General features: G+C 35.9%; 1 protein-coding gene across 3 annotated transcripts in view; it reads left to right on the top strand.

The window, feature by feature from the left end:
• The window catches only part of DHX40 (DEAH-box helicase 40), a 48,636-nt gene that overhangs the window by 5,152 nt on the left and 23,565 nt on the right, over window positions 1-19,919 (top strand). For 2 of the 3 annotated variants that reach the window (XM_047708028.1, XM_047708027.1), the window contains 7 exons: window positions 9-75; window positions 1,230-1,361; window positions 9,953-10,052; window positions 11,862-11,948; window positions 12,076-12,258; window positions 17,360-17,440; window positions 18,427-18,584. In XM_047708028.1, coding sequence (XP_047563984.1) covers window positions 9-75; window positions 1,230-1,361; window positions 9,953-10,052; window positions 11,862-11,948; window positions 12,076-12,258; window positions 17,360-17,440; window positions 18,427-18,584 — 808 coding nt within the window. The remainder of the gene's footprint in view (window positions 1-8; window positions 76-1,229; window positions 1,362-9,952; window positions 10,053-11,861; window positions 11,949-12,075; window positions 12,259-17,359; window positions 17,441-18,426; window positions 18,585-19,919) is intronic. The other variant, XM_047708029.1, reaches the window with a different exon arrangement.

Raw genomic sequence — 19,919 nt, forward strand, 5'->3', positions numbered from 1 at the left:
TGCTTTAGATTGTGAAAGTGACCATGGATATCCATTTGAATGAAATGGCTGGAGACATCTTGGTTTTTCTGACTGGTAAGTATTCAATATCAGTTTTAAGAATTTTACTATTTATATAAGAGCAGAATGTGGCACCACAATAGAGTGTTACTTTTGTTGGGAAATCTGGGCTTTAACTCATATTGCCTTACTTTTGTATGATTATCTAAAAGTTTTAGATATTCTATCTTATATAAGATACAGAAGATAATTCTATACTGCCATAAAAACTGCCAGTCTCATGGGGAAATATATGTAACACACTGACTTTTTAGTAAAAAGATATTAAATGGTAGAGTATTAATGTTTTTATTAGTCTACCTTATATAGAGCTGTTACCACACTAAACAGTTCTGGATCTGAATGACTCATTTCATTATTTCAAAAGACATCCTATTAGTTCATTTCTTCTTTGAGTGGTGGGATGGTACTGTGTTATAGCAGTACATGAGGTGTTGAATCCATGTCTTATAGGCCTTTTTTGGAAGTAAAAAATAGATTAATTAAATCCTAAACTAGTGTGATTCTTCAATTAGCAGCATCCTACTAACAGAAATGAGTCATTTCATCACTCACCTCCTACTCTGCCTTGTACTGATGTCAGAAGTGAGACATGGTCTCTGCCTTTTTCAGGTTACTTAAGTATTTTGAACTACACCTAAATGCCGTATCTCTTGGACTAGATTCTTCTATATTAATGATTAACTTTACTGCGTCTTCCTCAAATACTGTGTTAACAAGATGATAAGCTTGAAAATTATAAACATTTTTATTTCCGTAGAGGTTTAAATTCCTTGGGAACTGGTGTTTTTTTTTTTAAAGATTTTTATTTATTTGACAGACAGATCACAAGTAGGCAGAGAGGCAGGCAGAGAGAGAGAGAGAGAGGAGGAGGAGGCAGGCTCCCTGCGGAGCAGAGAGCCCGATGTGAGGCTCGATCCCAGGACCCTGGGATCATGACCTGAGCCGAAGGCAGAGGCTTTAACCACTGAGCCACCCAGGCGCCCCTGGTGTTTTATTTTTAATTCTGTTTTTGAGATTTGGTTCAACTTAGGAGTTCATCTTCTTTAGATCAAATGAGATTTAAAGTAGCTATTGTGCAAAAATAATTTTAATCTAGAAGGCTTATTTTTTTTCATTCTTAAATTAATTTTGCTGTTGCTGACGTTATTTTCCCTCCCTCATTTCAGGTCAGTTTGAAATTGAAAAAAGTTGTGAGTTACTTTTTCAGATGGCAGAGTCTGTTGATTATGATTATGATGTTCAAGATACAACTCTGGATGGTTTGTTAATATTGCCATGTTATGGATCTATGACAACAGGTAAGTCCTCACTAGAATAGAAAATTTGACTAATTTTAAAAAATTATTGAATAATCTCATATGTACAGAGTAGTGTATTTAAAGCGTTTAGTCAATTAATTTTACAAACAACTAATTTTTTTTAAAGATTTTATTTATTTGTTTGACAGAGATCACAAGTAGGCAGAGAAGCAGGCAGAAAGAGGTGCGGGGGCAGGCTCCCTGCTGAGCAGAGAGCCCAATGTGGGGCTTGATCCCAGGACCCTGAGATCATGACCTGAGCCAAGGGCAGAGGCCCAACCCACTGAGCCACCCAGGCACCCCCACAAACAACTAATTTTTGTAACCAACACCCAAATTATGAAGTAAAACTTTAAGGGAACCAACATTCCTTGAGAGAAGTGATTTTTTTTTCCTCAAAGTCTTTTCATACTCACTTTTTCAGGAGCCTTGGACACTCGCCCACACACACCTTGATATTGTTTAAGAGTGGGCTCTGTCCTCTCAGCAGAACAGAGATAGTGTTGGTAATTTTTTGAAATTAGTACTATAATTTCTTGATAGTAGTACCATAAGTCAAACCTAATTTAGTATTGCCAGAGAATTTCTAGAAATCATATATATCCAGGTACATCTGAGACTAAACACAGTGGATTATTTTCTTTTGAAGTAGCACACAGTCTACTTTTCAAGAATGATGCTGTTCTTTTGTAATTTCAAACAGCAAATGCAAACTCTTATTCTAATATTTGTTCATAATGTTGAATTAGGTTTAAAATTTGTTTAGTAAAATTACTTTATTATGGAACTTGATATGTAAAATTAAAGGGGATTTATTTAGAGTTTGTGGTTAGCATTTAATGTAGTGTAAAAAGCATTTGAATGTTTTTATATTTTATATGTATTGTTGTTTTTGTTGAGTAGGTGGTTGTTAATCTTGTGTTAACAAAAAAGGTTTACGAATATGTGTTTTGGTAAATAACCATAGACCTCGTGCTATTTTAGAAATCTCTTTTGTGATGATATTAGGCCCTTGCCCTCCGTATGGATATCTATTTTTAGGTTTTTGTATTTTTAAGGGAATTTTTAGGGTCATTATTAGATATTTAAGGTTCTCATTGTTTTCTGGAGATTTGATATGCTGGCTCCTTTAAAAGTTACTTTGTTTAGGGCGCCTGGGTGGCTCAGTTGGTTAAGCGACTGCCTTCAGCTCAGGTCATGATCCTGGAGTCCCGGGATCGAGTCCCACATCAGACTCCCAGCTCCACGGGGAGTCTGCTTCTCCCTCTGACCTTCTCCTCGCTCATGCTCTCTCTCACTGTCTCTCTCTTCTCTCAAATAAATAAATAAAATGTTTAAAAAAAAAGTTACTTTGTTTAATGCTGAGGTAATTCAGAACTCATTACGGTTGTTTTGTTATTGACCATTAACAATATAAATGTATTTTTCTATATAAGTAATTTTATTCTTTCCTTTATTATTGTCACAATGAAAATAACCTGCTGAGTCTGCTATTGTGTCTTGTTTAATGGCCTGAAAAACAGTTTTTATACTATTAAAGGTTGCAAATGACCTCCTCTTTCTCAAATCTCATAGTTGGTTTTTTTTTTTTCATTAGTTTGTATTCTGATTTTGTGATAATAATGCCTCCTTGAAATTCTGTCATCTGGGGTAATATTTAATTGCCTGGTTGTCCCGACCACTCTTTCTCTAAGTGTGCTGCCCTCCCACCCTTCCCAGACTTTTTTCTTCTCTAATGTGACTATTTTTTAAGGTTTTATCCTTAGCTTTCTGTTTTCCTAGAATTCTCTGTTTCGGAGAGGTTGACTATCTCTAGTTAAGTCTCACTCCTGCATTCTAGAACTTCTGGATCTCCTCCCAGGGCTTTCTAGTCTGTGCGTCATATCATCCTAGATCATTTAGTCCAAATAAGTGATAACTCCTACAGGTAGTTTTTTTTGTTTTTGGTTTTGGTTTTTGTGTGTGTTTTGTTTGTTGTTTGTTTGCTTTTGTCTTATCCAAATCATTCATTCTTCTTTTTCATTTTTCATTGTCATTGTTAGAGTTGGGATCCTCAATTTGCTTTCCTGAGTTGTTAACATAACCTGTTAACCTGTTTTCCCTGATGTAATTTACCATCCTACCTTGCAGTGGTAAGCATCATCTTTCAAAAGCACGGATCTGATTGTGTCAGTTTCCTGTTGGGTATCTCAGCCATTCCCTGTTACCAGCTGAATTAAAATGCTAACTTAATAACTTGGCATTCATTATTCTTCCAGTGTGATCTCAGCCTGCTTTCAGCCTTAATTCCCAGTGTATGAGATTTTCTGTGTTGGCGTATATGTGAGAATGGTAAAGATGTAGAGCTGGCTGTCAGTAGAGGCATTACTAAGGAAGGTTTTGCTTGTTTATTTTAGTTTCCCTTTGGTTCCAAGGGCTCTAGAAGGGTGAGCTATTGGTGATCCATTATGAGCATAATAATATTTATGAGAGCAATTTCTAACAATGCAAAGAGGCATTCAAATGGAGCTGATGAGATACTGAGTAATGGATGAAGTTGAGAGTAGCAGGTTCCTGGGATCTTAGGCTTTTTTTTTTTTGTAAGTGTGACTAATACAAATCAGCACGTACTTTCTTTATTATTGCTACTTCGGGTGGTGGGGAGAAACACTATTATAAAATTATTATGTCTTAGGAACATAAAGCTTATACTTGGGAGTGAGGAAAGGAAAGAAGGGTTTCCTGCTTGTAGCCTTTTGTGAAGAGGGCTCAAAAATGACTCAGATCTAGGTTTAGTAAATAAGTGAAGATTATGAGGTGGATATGTTGTATTTGCTTTTATTTCTGGGCTAGTCATGACGGTGGCCGACTATTTTAAAGGGACATCTTAAGGTATCTCCCTAATTGACATAAAAAAAAATTCTCAACTGTCAGATGTGAAGAAGTACTATGGTATCCCTTCTAATGCCAAGATTATGTGATCCCACTCCCTGGGCTGAACTCCTAACCCGCATCCTTTGAGGTGTTTCTCTCAAGCTGAAAGTGTAGGCAGTTTTTTTTATTCCATTTCCTTCCCCATCTTTTTGGTGACAGCATTTGATATTTCCTTAACTTGAATCCTCCTTTCCCTTTTATTCTCTCCTCTTACTGGCTGAAATCCTGCTGTTTTGTTTCATAAGTACAACCACCTCAATGAAAACCTTCCCTGATTTCCCACCTCACAACTGGCTTTGATCTCTTTATTTAAACCTCATGGTGCTTTGCTACACCTCTTGTGGCCCTTAACACATTCTACCTTGTGTTATGGTTGCCTCATCTCCTTTCTGAAATTGTGAACTACTTGAATATTATGTGTTAAAAAGTCCTGATTAGATGTTTGTTAAACTGAGTTCCAGATTTTTCGCTTTCTGCTAGACATTCTGTTATGTCTTGTAGCAAAACACTGGCTGTATCTAGACCCCTATTCTTGTTTCCCTCAAACTGTTTTGCTCTAGGAAACCTGGGTGGCTCAGTTGGTTAAGCAACTGCCTTTGGCTTAGGTCATGATCCTGGAGGCCCCGGTATTGAGTCCTGCATCAGGCTCCCTGCTCAGCGGGGAGTCTGCTTCTCCCTCTGACCTCTCCCCTCTGATGCTCTCTCATTCTTTCTCTCTCAAATAAATAAATAAATAAAATCTTGAAATAACAACAACAACAACAAAAAAACCCATTTTTGCTTCTGAATTTCGTCTTTTGTTCAAGATTTTGCAATTCTTCAATTTTACTGAAATATATCTATTACTTTATAAGCAACAAATATTTGTATGGAATTTGACTATTTTAGCACTAAAAGTAATTATCTGAATTCAGTGCTTCTTAACCTTTTTAGAGGGTGGAGTCTGAGATTCTTTTTAAAAGATAATGAAAGCCATGGTTTCTTTCTCTCGAAAAATACACATATACCTGTAAATATTTTTCTTAGATAATCAGACTTCTTTATTGAACAGATAGAGACTAAGTGATGTTCCTGAGGTCACATGGGAAACCTGCATTTGGTAACTGGTTATTCAGTAAGGGGTGAAAAAATAGTACCTGTGTTTTCAGAATACATGAAGAAAAAGAAAGGAGCTTTACCTTGGATAGCGTGTATTTTAAAAGAGGAAAACTGCACATTTAGTTGATTGCATTAATCCAAAAGTAGTTTTCTTTCTTTCTTCTTCCTGCAAAACAAAGACATCTCATTTTGGCAAGTGCCTAGAATTTGGCTTTGTTGGTGGTAATTTCCTTAAACGTTAAGATTAAAGATGAGGGGAGAATAAGGCTAGTGAGCTTCACATAAAAACTTTCACTGTACCCTCTCCAAATGCGAAAATTTTTCCTTTGGCTTACAAAGCATACATAGTTGTAAAGAATACATAGTTGTGGAGTATGTAGTTGTAAAATATAATCAGAAAAGGAAGAAACATAATTAAACTTAGAGCTCAGCAACACACTATTAATATTCTGAGGTATATTGTTCTAAGCTTTTTTAATGTATTTAAATATATTTTTATTGTTTAGCTTTCTCTAACAAAAAAATGACATTTTGTTTTATGTGTTCTTACTGTTTTTCTCTTTAGCCCTTTGTAGAAATTTTTAAAGTGTAGAAAAGTACAAAAACAATTCATTTCCCACTGTGCAGAATTAACACACTCTTAATGTCTCTGCATTTTTGCTCGTTTTCCTTTAAGAAAAATCATTCAGTTAAGGAAAAGTGATATAGTTTCATTATAAAGAATTCAAGCAGTGTCCAAAGTTACAAAGGTAAAAATAATCACCTCAAGTTCCTCCATTCAAAAATAACCAGATGTAGGGGCGCCTGGGTGGCTCAGTGGGTTAAAGCCTCTGCCTTCGGCTCAGGTCATGATCTCAGGGTCCTGGGATCGAGCCCCGCATCGGGCTCTCTGCTCAGCAGGGAGCCTGCTTCCTCCTCTCTCTCTGCCTGCCTCTCTGCCTGCTTGTGATCTCTGTCTGTCAAATAAATAAATAAATAAAATCTTTAAAAAAAAAAAAAAAAAAAAGAAAGATAAGGACTTAAGTACTTTGACTCTTCTGTATCTTTCCATTCTGATTTTTGTTAGTTATTTTTACATTGTTTAGATGTTTATCATCAATATTTTTACCATGCTTTTTCCATTCTTAAGTTACTTTTGGTTAATTTTCGATTGCCTGGGTTTTGTTAACTTTTTTTTTTTTTTTAATAGAAGGGCTCTTGAGTGCTGCTTTTTGTTATTACTCTTTTATGTTTGAGAATGTCTTGCTTTTGCCTTTACACTTGAGCGGCATCGTGGCTGGGTTTTATGTTCTTGGGTCACACTTTCTTTTCCTTAGAAGTTGGTAGATGTTGTCCACTTGGCTTCTGGCATTGAATGTTGCTGTGGAGAAGTTAGAGGCCAGCCTGGTTTTTTGCTTTTTTTTTCCCCCTTCCTTGTGATTTGCTTTTTCTGTCTGATTGCGTGAAAAAATTATTTTTAATTTCTTTGATTTTTAAAGTTAAGTGGTTTTAATTAGGATATTTTGTGGTGTTGAATATTTTATATTAAAATTTCTTGAATTTGATGTGCTTTTTTTAAAAAATCAACTTTGTTGGGGTATAGTTTACATACAATAAACTATGCTTGTTTTAAGTGTAGTGTTCAATGAATTTTGACAGTGTACACACCCGTGTAAAGACTACCACAAACAAGATGATCTTTTATGTGTTGTTTATTTTTTTTTTTTTTAGATTTTTGTTTATTTATTTGACAGAGCCACAGCGAGAGAGGGAACACAAGCAGGGGGATTGGGAGAGGGAGAAGCAGACTTCCCGCTGAGCAGGGAGCCCAATGCAGGGCTCGATCCCAGGACCCCGAGATCATGACCTGAGCCTAAGGCAGGCGCTTAATGACTGAGCCACCCAGGTTCCCCTATGATGTGTTCTTTGGATCTGCAAATTAAGTTTTTATTTCAGGGAAACTCTTTGGTGTTATATCTTTGAATATAATTTTTATGTATTTATTGGTTTATGTACTTCAGGGATACCAATTATTCTTATGTTGGATTACCTGTCTTCCATATTTTTTAGCTTCCTTCTAGTTACTTTTTTAGTTGCATTTACTGATTATTCAAGCATTTTCTCTGTGTCAGGAATTTCATTTTCAGCTGTGTTACTGAGAATTCTCAAGATATTTTGACTCACCCAAAAATAACTTCTTGGGGGCGGAGGGGTGCAGTTTGAGCCAAGCCTTGTTGTACTTCTTTCTTTTGCTCCAGAACTGTCATCTTTTTCCCCCTTTGGTTGACAGTTTCTGTTTATTACTTTAAGTTGTGTTCTTTTTCTTCTCTTTCTCTTTCCCTCTCTTTCAGAAATAGTTCTGCTTTGGAGTCTCTTGGGGGGACTTTGGGACAAGATATTCTATGAGGAAGTTTCATTGGCCTTAACATATAATATGTCATATGCATAGATCTAGGATTTTTCCTTCATTTTGAGTGTTAAGTGGTCTCTCAATATCCTTATTTCTTGGTAGACTTTGGACATCTTTTTTGCCTCTTTGCCAATTCCCCACCCTCCCCATTAATAACAGCCTGGGGACCTTACTGCATCGTAATGGAAGTATTCCACTTCCTCTTTCCTTCCTGGAGAGAGAGAATGTGCTTTAGGATATAATTAACTTTTTTTTTCAAACCTTTATAAACAAACATAAAACTGGTACGTGTTGGAGCCCCTAGTTGGCTCGGTCAGGAGAGCATGCAGCTCTTGATCTCAGGGTTGTGAGTTTGACCCTCACATTGGGTTTAGAAATTACTAAAAAAAATAAACTGGTGTATGTTTGTACTTGGGGAATATGGTATTAAAGTGTGTGGGTGAAATGGAAATGAAATAAACGTGAGTCTTGTCAAAACAGCAGTTTCAAGACTTTCTAATTGATTATAGTGAACAAAATGGTAAATGAAACTGAAATTTTTCTTGAACTGAACATTTAAAATATTAGGTATTTTTAGAAATGGATTGATTGAAAAACAGACTTGATTATAGGTAAACATGTTCAGAAAGGACATTTTTAATTTATGTAAATTTTTAGGGTAATGTGGTAGAAAGGATGTTAGCTTACTATTTATATAATGCATTTTTTATTTATCAATTCATTGAACTCTATTGAACACTTTCTGTGGTCCAGACATTGTTCTAGGTAGTGGGGATATGTCTTGAAAAAAAGAAAATCCTTGTTTCATGGAGCTACATTATAGTAGAACAAGTAGATCATAAATAATGTATAAGCATAATTTGAACTACAAAGTAGTATAAAACTCCTTTGAACCATCTGGAAGAAATGAGCTACCTAAGTCTAATATCTAAAAAATAATTCTTAGTCAAAGTTAACTACAAATCCTGTTTTTGCCAGATACTCTACCGTTTGTAATTTAACAATTTTCAGAATGCATTGACACTGTCCTTTATCAGCCTTCACTTACCTTCTTTCACCCATACCATAATCATTTCCTTGCAAGCATTCTTTTTTTTTTTTTTAAAGATTTTTTATTTATTTATTTGACAGAGAGAGAGATCACAAGTAGATGGAGAGGCAGGCAGAGAGAGAGAGAGAGGGAAGCAGGCTTCTTGCTGAGCAGAGAGCCCGATGTGGGACTCGATCCCAGGACCCTGAGATCATGACCTGAGCCGAAGGCAGCGGCTTAACCCACTGAGCCACCCAGGCGCCCCCTTGCAAGCATTCTTAACTCTCTTGCCTTATTTTGTGCTTAACCTGGCAGGAGAGCAAATCTGGCCAAATCTGTCTTACTACTTAATTTCCACCCAGTCCCCTCAAAGCTTGGGAAGAGCCAGGAGCCCAGAAATATTGTCTTAACTTTCATGGCTAATTCATTATTTTCTTTTTAGACTTTCCTTCATGTACTTTAACCACTTCCTTGTGGTTCACAAGTTCATTTTTCTTCTTTGCAAGAGACTAGCCTAATCAAATAGAGCATCTCTTGGACCTTATTCCAAATTCCAGGAGATTGCCCCAGCCTGGGGGAGATGTTTATCTTTGGTGCCATAAACTATGGCTGGAGCAACAAGGTATAGTACAAGCATTGCTGCTGGGGTTCACTCTTCAGAATCTGTGGTTAGGGGAAATTAGTGTGATGTTACTTGCATAGAGAGGTAGCCATCAGAAAGATACCCCAAAAAGTGAAAACCACTTAGCTGGTCAATCTTTAAGGTATGTAGAGGTCTTTAATTGTAGTTCATGGATGGGCTACGGTGAGTTCCTGAATACCCTGAAATTGTTTGAAATGTGTGTGTGTGTGTGTGTGTGTGTACATATGTGCCTTTTAATGGAGAAGAGGGCTACAGTTTTTAAATATTCTCAAAGGGAGCTGTGACCTACATAAAGGATTCTTCTATAGGATTTATTTTAGCAATAATCTCTGATTTAATGGATCTAGAAATGTTAGCAGTTAAAAGGTGAGGCAAACATGAGTTTCGCTATTTTGAATTTAAGATAATTAAAGAGGTGGAGGAAGCATGACTTTTAATGAAAAGAAGTTAGTTTTTCAAAAGTGGAGTTTGACAAATGCATGTTGTAAATTAACATTTTCTCTTGACATGTATTTTAGATCAACAGAGAAGAATATTTTTGCCACCTCCACCTGGAATTAGAAAATGTGTCATATCCACCAATATTTCTGCAACGTCTTTGACAATAGATGGAATTAGGTACAACTTTCAAAGTTTCTTTTAAAGCCAAGGAAGCCACTTAGCTTTGAGTTTGTTCCTCTGTGTCCTCCAGTAATTTCCTTGTCACCTACTTGTAATCACCTACTATTTTTTTATAATTATCGTTTATATGATTAGGAAATGGAGTAGGAAGTACACATAATATTCCTGATTATACTTTTTAACTACTTTTATTTGGTAATTTGTAGCTTTGTCTTCCCAAATTTAAGATTATGTGTAATGCTTCATGGGTTTCATTTTTTATTATTCATTAACTAGACAGGCAGAGCTGTTTTTGTATACTCATTATCAGGATATATCTAGAATAATAAGATACTCCCTTCTCATCTGGCACCTCCACTTGGTGGAGTTGTGTGTCCAAGTGTTGTAAGTCCAAGTGTTTAGCTGAAGGTACTGTTTCTCACTTTTCACCTTTTTGTGAAATGAACTATGCTATGAGTCTCTTATTTTTAAAGTAATCAATGGTGCCATCAATTTTTGAGTAAATTAAGTGGAGAAACCCTGGGAAATTTTAAGTCTAGACTGATGGTTAATGTGAAGTTCTTTTCGTCTTTTGTCCACAGCCCTTTTGGATTTTTATCTTTTATCCAGTATATTTTATGTCCTTAACTAAAAATCTGTTTGCCACGGGAAGGCTGGATCTGAATCTCAAAGATCCTATGTCATTCTTTTGTGTAAAATGATCACCCAGATCTAAGAGAAAGTTTAATTTCTTTTGGTTTTCTCTTTTACTTTAAAAATAATTATTTCAGTAAGGGCTTTCACTTCTTTGGAGTAAGTCTTCCTCTGTAATTTTCTTTTTCCAGCAAAGGCAGAAGTCATTAAATAATATGTTTTGGAATGTTCCCTTAGTGAATGATGGACTTACTATAATTCCTAACTTAGTTTTTTACCTGACCTGTTCTCTGTTTAGTTGACTTAAATGGTGTTGTTAAAGGCTACCTTGAATTAAATTCTAAACCTGTTGGAGTGGTCTAGAGGTGACTTTCAAGTTTGTTCTTTTAGAGGAGAAATTCACATAATATAAAATTAACATTTAAAAGTGAACAATTAATATTTAGTACCTTTACAGTGTTGTACAAACACTAACACTACCTCTGCCTACTTCTAAAACATTTTTATTACCCTAAAATAAAACCCTGTACCCTTTTAGCAGTTATTCCCTATGCCCCCCTCCATTCTAGCCTTTGGGAACCACCAGCCTATTTTCCGTTTTTATGGAGATTCTGTTCTGAGTGTTTCATATAAATGGTTGAACAATGTGTGACCTTTTGTGTCTGGCTTCTCTCACTCATCGTGCTGTCCAGGTTCATCCACATTGCAGCATGTATCAGCACTTCCATTCATTTTTGTGGCTGAATAATATTCTGTTATATGTATATACCATAATTTGTTTATCCATGTATCCCTTAATGGTTAATGGGCATTTAGGTTATTTCTGCCTTTTGGCTCTTATGAATAGTGCTTCTATAAAAATATGTCTACAAGTATTAGCTGAGTACTTCTTTCAGTTCTTTTGGGTATGCACTGAATAATGTAATTTCTGGGTCATGTGATAATTCTGTGTTTAACATTTAGAGGAACCTTCAAACCTTTTGCACATTGGCTTAACCATTTTACATTTCCATTAGTAATGCACAGGGGTTCTAATTTCTTGACTTTCAGCTTTTACGTTTAATATAAAAGGCATCATATAGTTGCTAGTTTGGTAGAAAAGGAGAATCCGAATTGGCTAAAAATGAACAAGTCTTATATTCTAGAAACTTAACTGGTTTTCATTCTTCTTAGATATGTGGTAGATGGTGGCTTTGTGAAGCAGTTAAATCACAATCCCAGATTAGGGTTGGACATCCTGGAGGTGGTTCCAATTTCAAAGTAAGTCTCTATGTCAAGCTTTTTGTTCAAAGAACAGCTTATTAGGTCGTTTTTAATGGGTTAGGACCTATGATGTTAACTACTTAGTACATTTTGGGGACTTCTTTTTTTTCTTCTTCTTCTTAAGGAGTGAGGCGTTACAGCGAAGTGGCCGAGCTGGCAGGACTTCCTCAGGAAAATGCTTTCGGATCTATAGTAAAGATTTTTGGAACCAGTGTATGCCTGACCATGTGATCCCTGAGATTAAGAGAACTAGTTTGACATCTGTAGTTCTGACCTTAAAGTGCCTTGCCATACATGATGTTATAAGGTATGTAGAAAATTTGAAGAGAGAAAAATTTGTTAGGATGGAGCCAGGTTATTCCTCAGAATTCTTTTGAGGTATTTGACTCCTACATCCCCTTCATTTAGAGGTTTAGCTAAACCCAAATAAAAGGTTTCTTTGCAGTGCTTTCCTGTGATTTGATTCCTTGCTCCTGTTTTAACCTTGGCCTAATGGGGTGCTCCATGCTGATGTTTATTTGGATCATTTAGTGACCACTGCTTATCTGTAATGAAAGGTATATAATGACCCTTATTCCAACCAGAAAGTGGTTTTCTGGTAGCATCTTTTGTGTGACCAGCATTGTAGCAAGTACTGTGAGAGATAGAGTAATACTCTGATAGTATTTCGCTTTCACTAAACTTAAATCGTATTAAGGAAACAAGATTCAGACACATGAAAGAAAGAATGGAACAGCTGTTAAGTTCCTCAAATGTTAAACTATATAATTAGTTGGCATAGGATAGAATAATGTTGTAGGGGCTTGAAATTATACACGATAGAGGAAATAATGAAGGAAAATTCTGTTCTTGGTCTTAATTTTAGTCTAAATTGTCTGCAGAAGTGTCAGAAACTGTGGGAGAAGGTGACTGTGTGTTCATAAGAAGGGAAATAATTACTAGGTATATCCAAATATGTATTGTATACTCTTGGAAAGCCAATTAAAATATTTTCTGGATAGTTTAAAACTAGAGATTTTCTTTTTTCTTTTTTTTTTTTAAATTTTTTATTTTTTCAGCATAACAGTATTCATTATTTTTGCACCACACCCAGTGCTCCATGCAATCCGTGCCCTCTACAATACCCACCACCTGGTGCCCCCAACCTCCCACCCCCCACCCCTTCAAAATTCTCAGATCGTTTTTTCAGAGTCCATAGTCTCTCATGGTTCACCTCCCCTTCCAATTTCCCTCAACTCCCTTCTCCTCTCCATCTCCCCTTGTCCTCCATGTTATTTGTAAAACTAGAGATTTTCTAAATGAGAATATACACCTTAGAAAGAGAAAAGCATATAATATATGAAATTCTCACTGTAATCATGAACGACACCAATGAGAAAGAAGAACCATTTAAATAAATCTAAATGGCTGAACAGAAAGCTTTCAGATGAACCCAGATTTTAAAATAATAATCATAATATGATTTTTGTAAATAATATATAATTACAAAGCAACATATAATCAAGAATAAATATGTATTAGAAAAATAGGAATAATATTAAGAGTGGCATATAATTAAGAATATTTATATTAGAGAAGTAGGAATAATAATTACTTAATATCATCATCTGCACTGAGTTAATTTTTCCATCTTAAGTTTTAAGACTTAGGGGCGCCTGGGTGGCTCAGTGGGTTTAGCCGCTGCCTTCGGCTCAGGTCATGATCTCAGGGTCCTGGGATCGAGTCCCGCATTGGGCTCTCTGCTCAGCAGGGAGCCTGCTTCCCTTCCTCTCTCTCTGCCTGCCTCTCTGCCTACTTGTGATCTCTGTCTGTCAAAGAAATAAATAAAATCTTTAAAAAAAAAAAAAAGTTTTAAGACTTAGAATGTACTAAAAGTCCTTAAGATGCTAAAGCCAAAAAACAAAAAAATTCTCCTCTCTCTCTTTCTCCTTCTCTCTTTTTAGGATTTTATTTTTAAGTAATCTCTACACCCATTGTGGGGCTCGAACTCAGAACCCCGAAATCAAGAGTCACATGCTCCACCAACTGAACCAGCTGGATGTCCCTCTCCTCTCTCTTTTTGTTTATTTATTTATTTATCCCCCCCTTTCTCTTTTTAATATGTGTGTAGAATAAGGAGAAATAGAGCCAGTATTAACTTGCAGATTTTGGGTTATATAAGAGAAATTATGCAGAACAGGTTGCCAGAAAATTGTAAGAAATACAAATGTTTTGACTTTGTCATTCAGGAAAAGGAAAAGGTCAGAATCTGAAAACTACTGCCCAGTATGCTTGGAATTGATCTTCAGCAAATTCTAGCAGAGTTTTTTTAGAAAAAAATGGTTTTGGAGAATGTAATGGTGATTTATAGTAATCCACATAAATCAAAATGGTTCACAAAAAGACTATGTCATAATAAACCATTTCCTTTTTAGTTTGAAGATAGGACTGTCCATATAACAGGTGCACCTTAAGAATTTATTGAATGATAATCTAATGTCTCTTGTTTTCTACACACCATATGATAAGATTATATCTACCTATTATATATCTGTTTTATCTATCTTATTCATCTTTGTGAATAAGGTGACAGGACTGTTGAATATAGTTGCCAAATAGCCAAATCCAGAATGTATTGATTAATTGCTTAGCATAGCCTACATGGAGGTTTTGCTGATAGTGTGCTGAACTTTGCTCTTTCCTCATGAGCATTTTCAGTGAAAATATTAAAGATATTGAAGTCATGGTTATATATTGCTGGAAAATGTCTTGATGTCTAATCAGTAGATGATTAAAACTGCAAGATTTAGAATGATCTTAATAGGCAAAAATCAACAAGGCCAAAGTCTGAAAGGTTACATCTTACAGCCTTTGTTTGGGTTATATATTAAGGAAATACACATGAAAAAGATCTGAAATTATCAGATCACCACAACTTAGTATGAGCTTGCAATTATTATTCTGTTTAGAAAACAACAAAAATTCTTACTGGCGGGATGCCTGGGTGGATCAGCTGGTTGGCCTTTGGCTCGGGTCATGATCCCCAGATCCTGGGATGGAGTCCCACATGGCAGTGGGGCCCGGTGGGGGGAGGGAGGGGGAAATCCCTGATCAGCGGGGAGCCTGCTTCTCCCTCTGCCTGCCACTCACCCTGCTTGTGCTCTCTTTTTCTGGCAAATAAATAAAATCTTTTAAAAAATAAAGAGTTTTTAAAAAAATTCCTACTGGCATAGACTTTAGTTATGTTAATAAACTGCAATGTCCAAATGACTGGAATTATAGCATTCCTGTTATGTGTTGGTCACTCTACATTTGGAGTTCAGTTATGGATATCATCACATTTTATGAGGATTTTGACAAGCTAGAGTGTTTCTGAAAGATGGTAATTAGGTATGCGTGGGTCTCTTAGAAAGCAAATAATACGGAGTGCTTGACAGAATTCAGTAATTGGTATAATCAAGGGAGAAAAATAATGGTAGTTTTTACAAATCTGGAAGGGCACTCATGTAAAAGAAGAACCTGACTAATTTTGTATCTCTCTAGGACAGGGGTCAAAAACCATGTTCCAGGGGCGCCTGGGTGGCTCAGTGGGTTAAGCCGCTGCCTTCGGCTCAGGTCATGATCTCAGAGTCCTGGGATCGAGTCCCGCATCGGGCTCTCTGCTCAGCGGGGAGGCTGCTTCCTCCTGTCTCTCTGCCTGCCTCTCTGCCTGCTTGTGATCTCTCTCTGTCAAATAAATAAATAAAATCTTTAAAAAAAAAACATGTTCCAGGCTCACTGCCTGTTTTTGTAAATAAAATTTTATTGGAACAGAGCCATGCATATTCATTCATGTATGGTTGCTTTTGCTGTAACAGCAGAGTTGAATAATTGTGACAGAGACCATACGGCCTACAAAACCTAAAATATTTACTATCTGGCCTTTACAGAAAGTGTTTGCTGACTCTTGCTCTAGAAGATACCAGGACTTGTTGGTACAAGTTGTAGGAAAACTGTAGTACAAAGATTTTTTTTTTTTTTTTCAGTTTACAAGATTTTTGTTTATTTGTTTTTAAATAGAGCAGTGAATCCTGGAGTGGACTTTTATGTAAGGTATTGGGCCTTTTGTCCTTTGTTGGACTTTTTCAAGGTGAGAAATTGGAGTAGATGATTAACCATCTCAAGACTTATGGCGGAAAAAGTGATCCAGTGCCAATAGTATTAAGTAATTATTAGTAAGACAATATGTATATATATATATATTCAGGCTTGGTTATATGCCACCCTTTGTGAATATTTTTGTCTAATGTTCATTAATAGTATTGTGGTTATGTAAGAATGCCTTTATTTTCCAAGATTTTATTTATTTTTCATGTATTTAAGAGAGAATGAGGGTGCACGTGAGCAGGGGGAAGGACACAGTGGGAGGAAGAGGAAGAGGGAAAGAATCCCAAGTGGACTCCGTGCTGATTGTGGAGCTCAATGTGGGCCCCATCTCAGGACTCTGAGATCATGACCTGAGCTAAAACCAGGAGTGGGACATTCAACTGACTCAGCCACCTAGGCACCCCTAAGCTGTCTTTATTTTCAGAGGATGCATGCTGAAATATTTTGGGGGGTGAATTGGCATTGTATTTACAACTTGTTTTCAGATAGTTCAGGAGAAAATAAGAATATACATAAAGCAAATATGGTAAAATTAATCAAATATACTTATGATTTTATTAAAAACCATATTGAATTAATGTTGATCAACTTGTAATATTTGCCCACTGTCAATTTTTCTCCACTGTTTTATAAAATTGTAATAAAAATTGTGGGCTACAGAACAGAGTAGTTTTGACATTGAAGAATGTCAAAATGTCTATGAAGAATGGGACAGGAATAAGATAGAGAAAAGAATGGTGAGTGTTCCAGCTAAGGGGGATCAAAAAGAAGTGCTTTTTGAATTAAACAGAGGAGTGTGATTCAGCACTTAGTTCTCCTCCTGAAACCAACATTGCATGGTATGTTAACTAACTACAATTTAAATAAAAATTTAGAAAGGAAAAAAAGAGTGTGATTCAGAAAAAATAATTTCCTACCTTGCTGAATGCTGATCATGATCATAAAGTGCTTAAGGAGGGACACCTGGGTGGCTCAGTTAAGCGTCTGCCTTCAGCTCAGGTCAAAATCACAGTGTCCTGGGATCAAGCCCCATATTGGGTTTCTTGGGTTTCAGCTTTTCCCTCTGCCTGCTGCTCCCCCTCCTTGTGTTCCTTCTCTCACTATCTCTTTCTGTCATAAATAAATAAAATCTTAAAAAAAAAAAAAAGAATGCTTGGGTGAAAAAAAGAGGGAGAGGAGGCTTGAAAAAAAGAAGTAAAACCTTTAAAGAAATTGTCAAGTCTGTGTAAAATCTTACAATGGTCAAGGAATGGAATCTTAACTCATATCTCATTTAAACCCAGGTTTCCCTATTTGGATCCACCTAATGAGAGACTCATTTTGGAAGCTCTTAAACAACTTTACCAATGTGATGCTATTGACAGGTAAAACAACAACAACAACAACAAAAACCCAACCACAACAGATGTTAATCTCTTTCTGTTTCATTTTATTATTTTTAAAAATTTTTATTTTTATTTTAAGTAAACTCTGTGTCACACATGGGGCTTGAACTCATGACCACAAGATCAAGAGTCACATGCTCTACCAACTGAGCCAATCAGGCACCCCAGTCTCTCTTTTATTTTATTTACTTATTATTTATTTATTTGAGAGAGAGAGAGGGAGAGAGAGAATTATGTGGGGGAGCAGAGGGAAGGAAGGACAGGCGGACTCCACACTGAGTACAGAGCCTGATGCATCACTTGATCCCATGATTCTGAGATCATGACCTGAACCAAAATCAAGAATTGGATGCTTACCTGACTTGAGCTCCTCAGGTGCCCCCCCATCTCTTTTTCAAATAGGGTTCTTAATAGTTTCCTTTATCAGTAGAAAATGATTTGTTTGAATTGAATGGATTTATTTATCTGAAATAAGACTTTGTCCTCAGTTTTTCTTTGCCACAATTCTGAATTTTAAAATTACAAAATAAAACTGTATTTGTATTTGGTATTATTTAACAAGTAATCTTTGAGTATCATTTCAGTACCAGGCTTTAAGTTGGGCATATGAAATAATAAGAGAGCCAGACCTTGTTCTTATGATTGTGTGTTGGGGAAAGATTTGGTAATTATCATTCTCTTACTTTTTCAAGGACATCCTCTATGCTTCTGAAACATTTTGTGTCTTTTATTATAGTACTTTATTCTGCCTCATTGTTTAGTTTTTTGGATGTATTGGCCCTTGAAAACAGGGAATATATCAGCTTTATGTTTTATCAATGATCAGTGTGTCGTGTTTTTTATATTGAATTTATGGAGTTGACTTAAGGTAATATAAACTATATCTGACTTATTTTAAATGATGAACATTTCATTTGTACTCTCCCAAGATAGAAAGAACTTAAGAACCTTATCTTTCTATTAAGGAGTGGCCATGTGACCAGGTTGGGTTTGTCTATGGTGGAATTTCCTCTCCCTCCACATCTGACATGTGCAGTAATAAAGGCTGCTTCTCTGGATTGTGAAGATCTACTACTTCCAATAGCAGCAATGTTGTCTGTGGAAAATGTCTTCATTAGACCGGGTAAGAAGTTTATTGATGATTTTTAAAAAAATTAATAGACTTTATTTTTTAGAGCAGTTTTAGCTTTAAAGAAAAGTTGAGGATAAGTACAGACACACACAGTTACCTCATAGTTAACATCTTTTGTTAGTGTGGTACTTTTGTTATTATTGATGAGCCAGTATTGATACATGATGATTAACTAAGGATCACTGTATTGTATATTTGGGTTTTGACAAAACCTTGTATCTGTAGTAACACATTTCCACCATTACAGTAATATACTAAAAAATTGCACTCCCCTAAACATCTCCTTGTTGTCCACCTATTCATCCCTACATCCCTTCCGCCAAGATAGCTTGGCAAAGCACATTTAAGGTTCCTTGTTGTCTTTTTATAGCATAATAGTTCTTTTCTTTCTATTGTATAGGATTTGTTTATATTTTCTCATTTGAAGGACATCTTGGTTGCTTTCAAGTTTTGGCAATTATGAATAAAGCTGCTGTAATCCATGTACAGGTTTTTGTGTGGACATAGGATTTCAACTCACTGCTGAGTTATAATATAACAATAGGTTTATATTTGTAAGAAACTGCTAAACTATCTTCCAAAGTGTCTGCACAGTTTTGTGTTCTCACCTGCATTGAGTCTGAGAATTCCTGTTGCTCTACATCCTCACCAGCATTTGGTGTTGCCATTGTTTTAGATTTTGACCATTCTAGTAAGTGTGTAGCATTTGTTAGTAACTTGTTTTAACATGCAGATCCCTGATGACATGTGATGTTAACCATCTTTTTATATGCTTATTTGTCATCTGTGGTTTATTTATTTATTTATTTATTTAATTTTTGAGGTGTCCATTCAGGTCTTTTTATTATATTATTTTATTTTATTTAAAGATTTCATTTTTAAGTAATCCCTGTACTCAGCGTGGGGCTCAAACTTGTAACCCTGAGATCGAGTTGCATGTTCTACCAACCAAGCCAGCCAGGCACCCCCAGATCTTTTTAAATTGGGTAGTTTTCTTATTGTTGAGTTTTAGGAGTCCTTTGTATATTTCAGATAACAGTCCTTTATCAGGTATGTCTTTTGCAAATATTTTTTCCAAGCCTATGGTTTGTCTTCTCATTTTTTTGACATTATCTTTCACAGAGCAGAAGTTTTAAATTTTAATGAAGTCCGGTTTTTAGTTACTTCTTTCATGGGTCATGCATTTGGTGTTATATTTGAAAAGTCATCACCATACCCAACATCCTCTAGGTTTTCTCCTATGTTATCTTCTAGGAGTTGGATGTCCATTTGTTCTAACCCCATTTGTTCAAAAGGCTATCCTTCTTCCATTGAAATACCTTTCCC

Source organism: Lutra lutra, chromosome 16 (assembly GCF_902655055.1).
Source record: "Lutra lutra chromosome 16, mLutLut1.2, whole genome shotgun sequence".
In the NCBI taxonomy this organism is placed as follows: domain Eukaryota; kingdom Metazoa; phylum Chordata; class Mammalia; order Carnivora; family Mustelidae; genus Lutra; species Lutra lutra.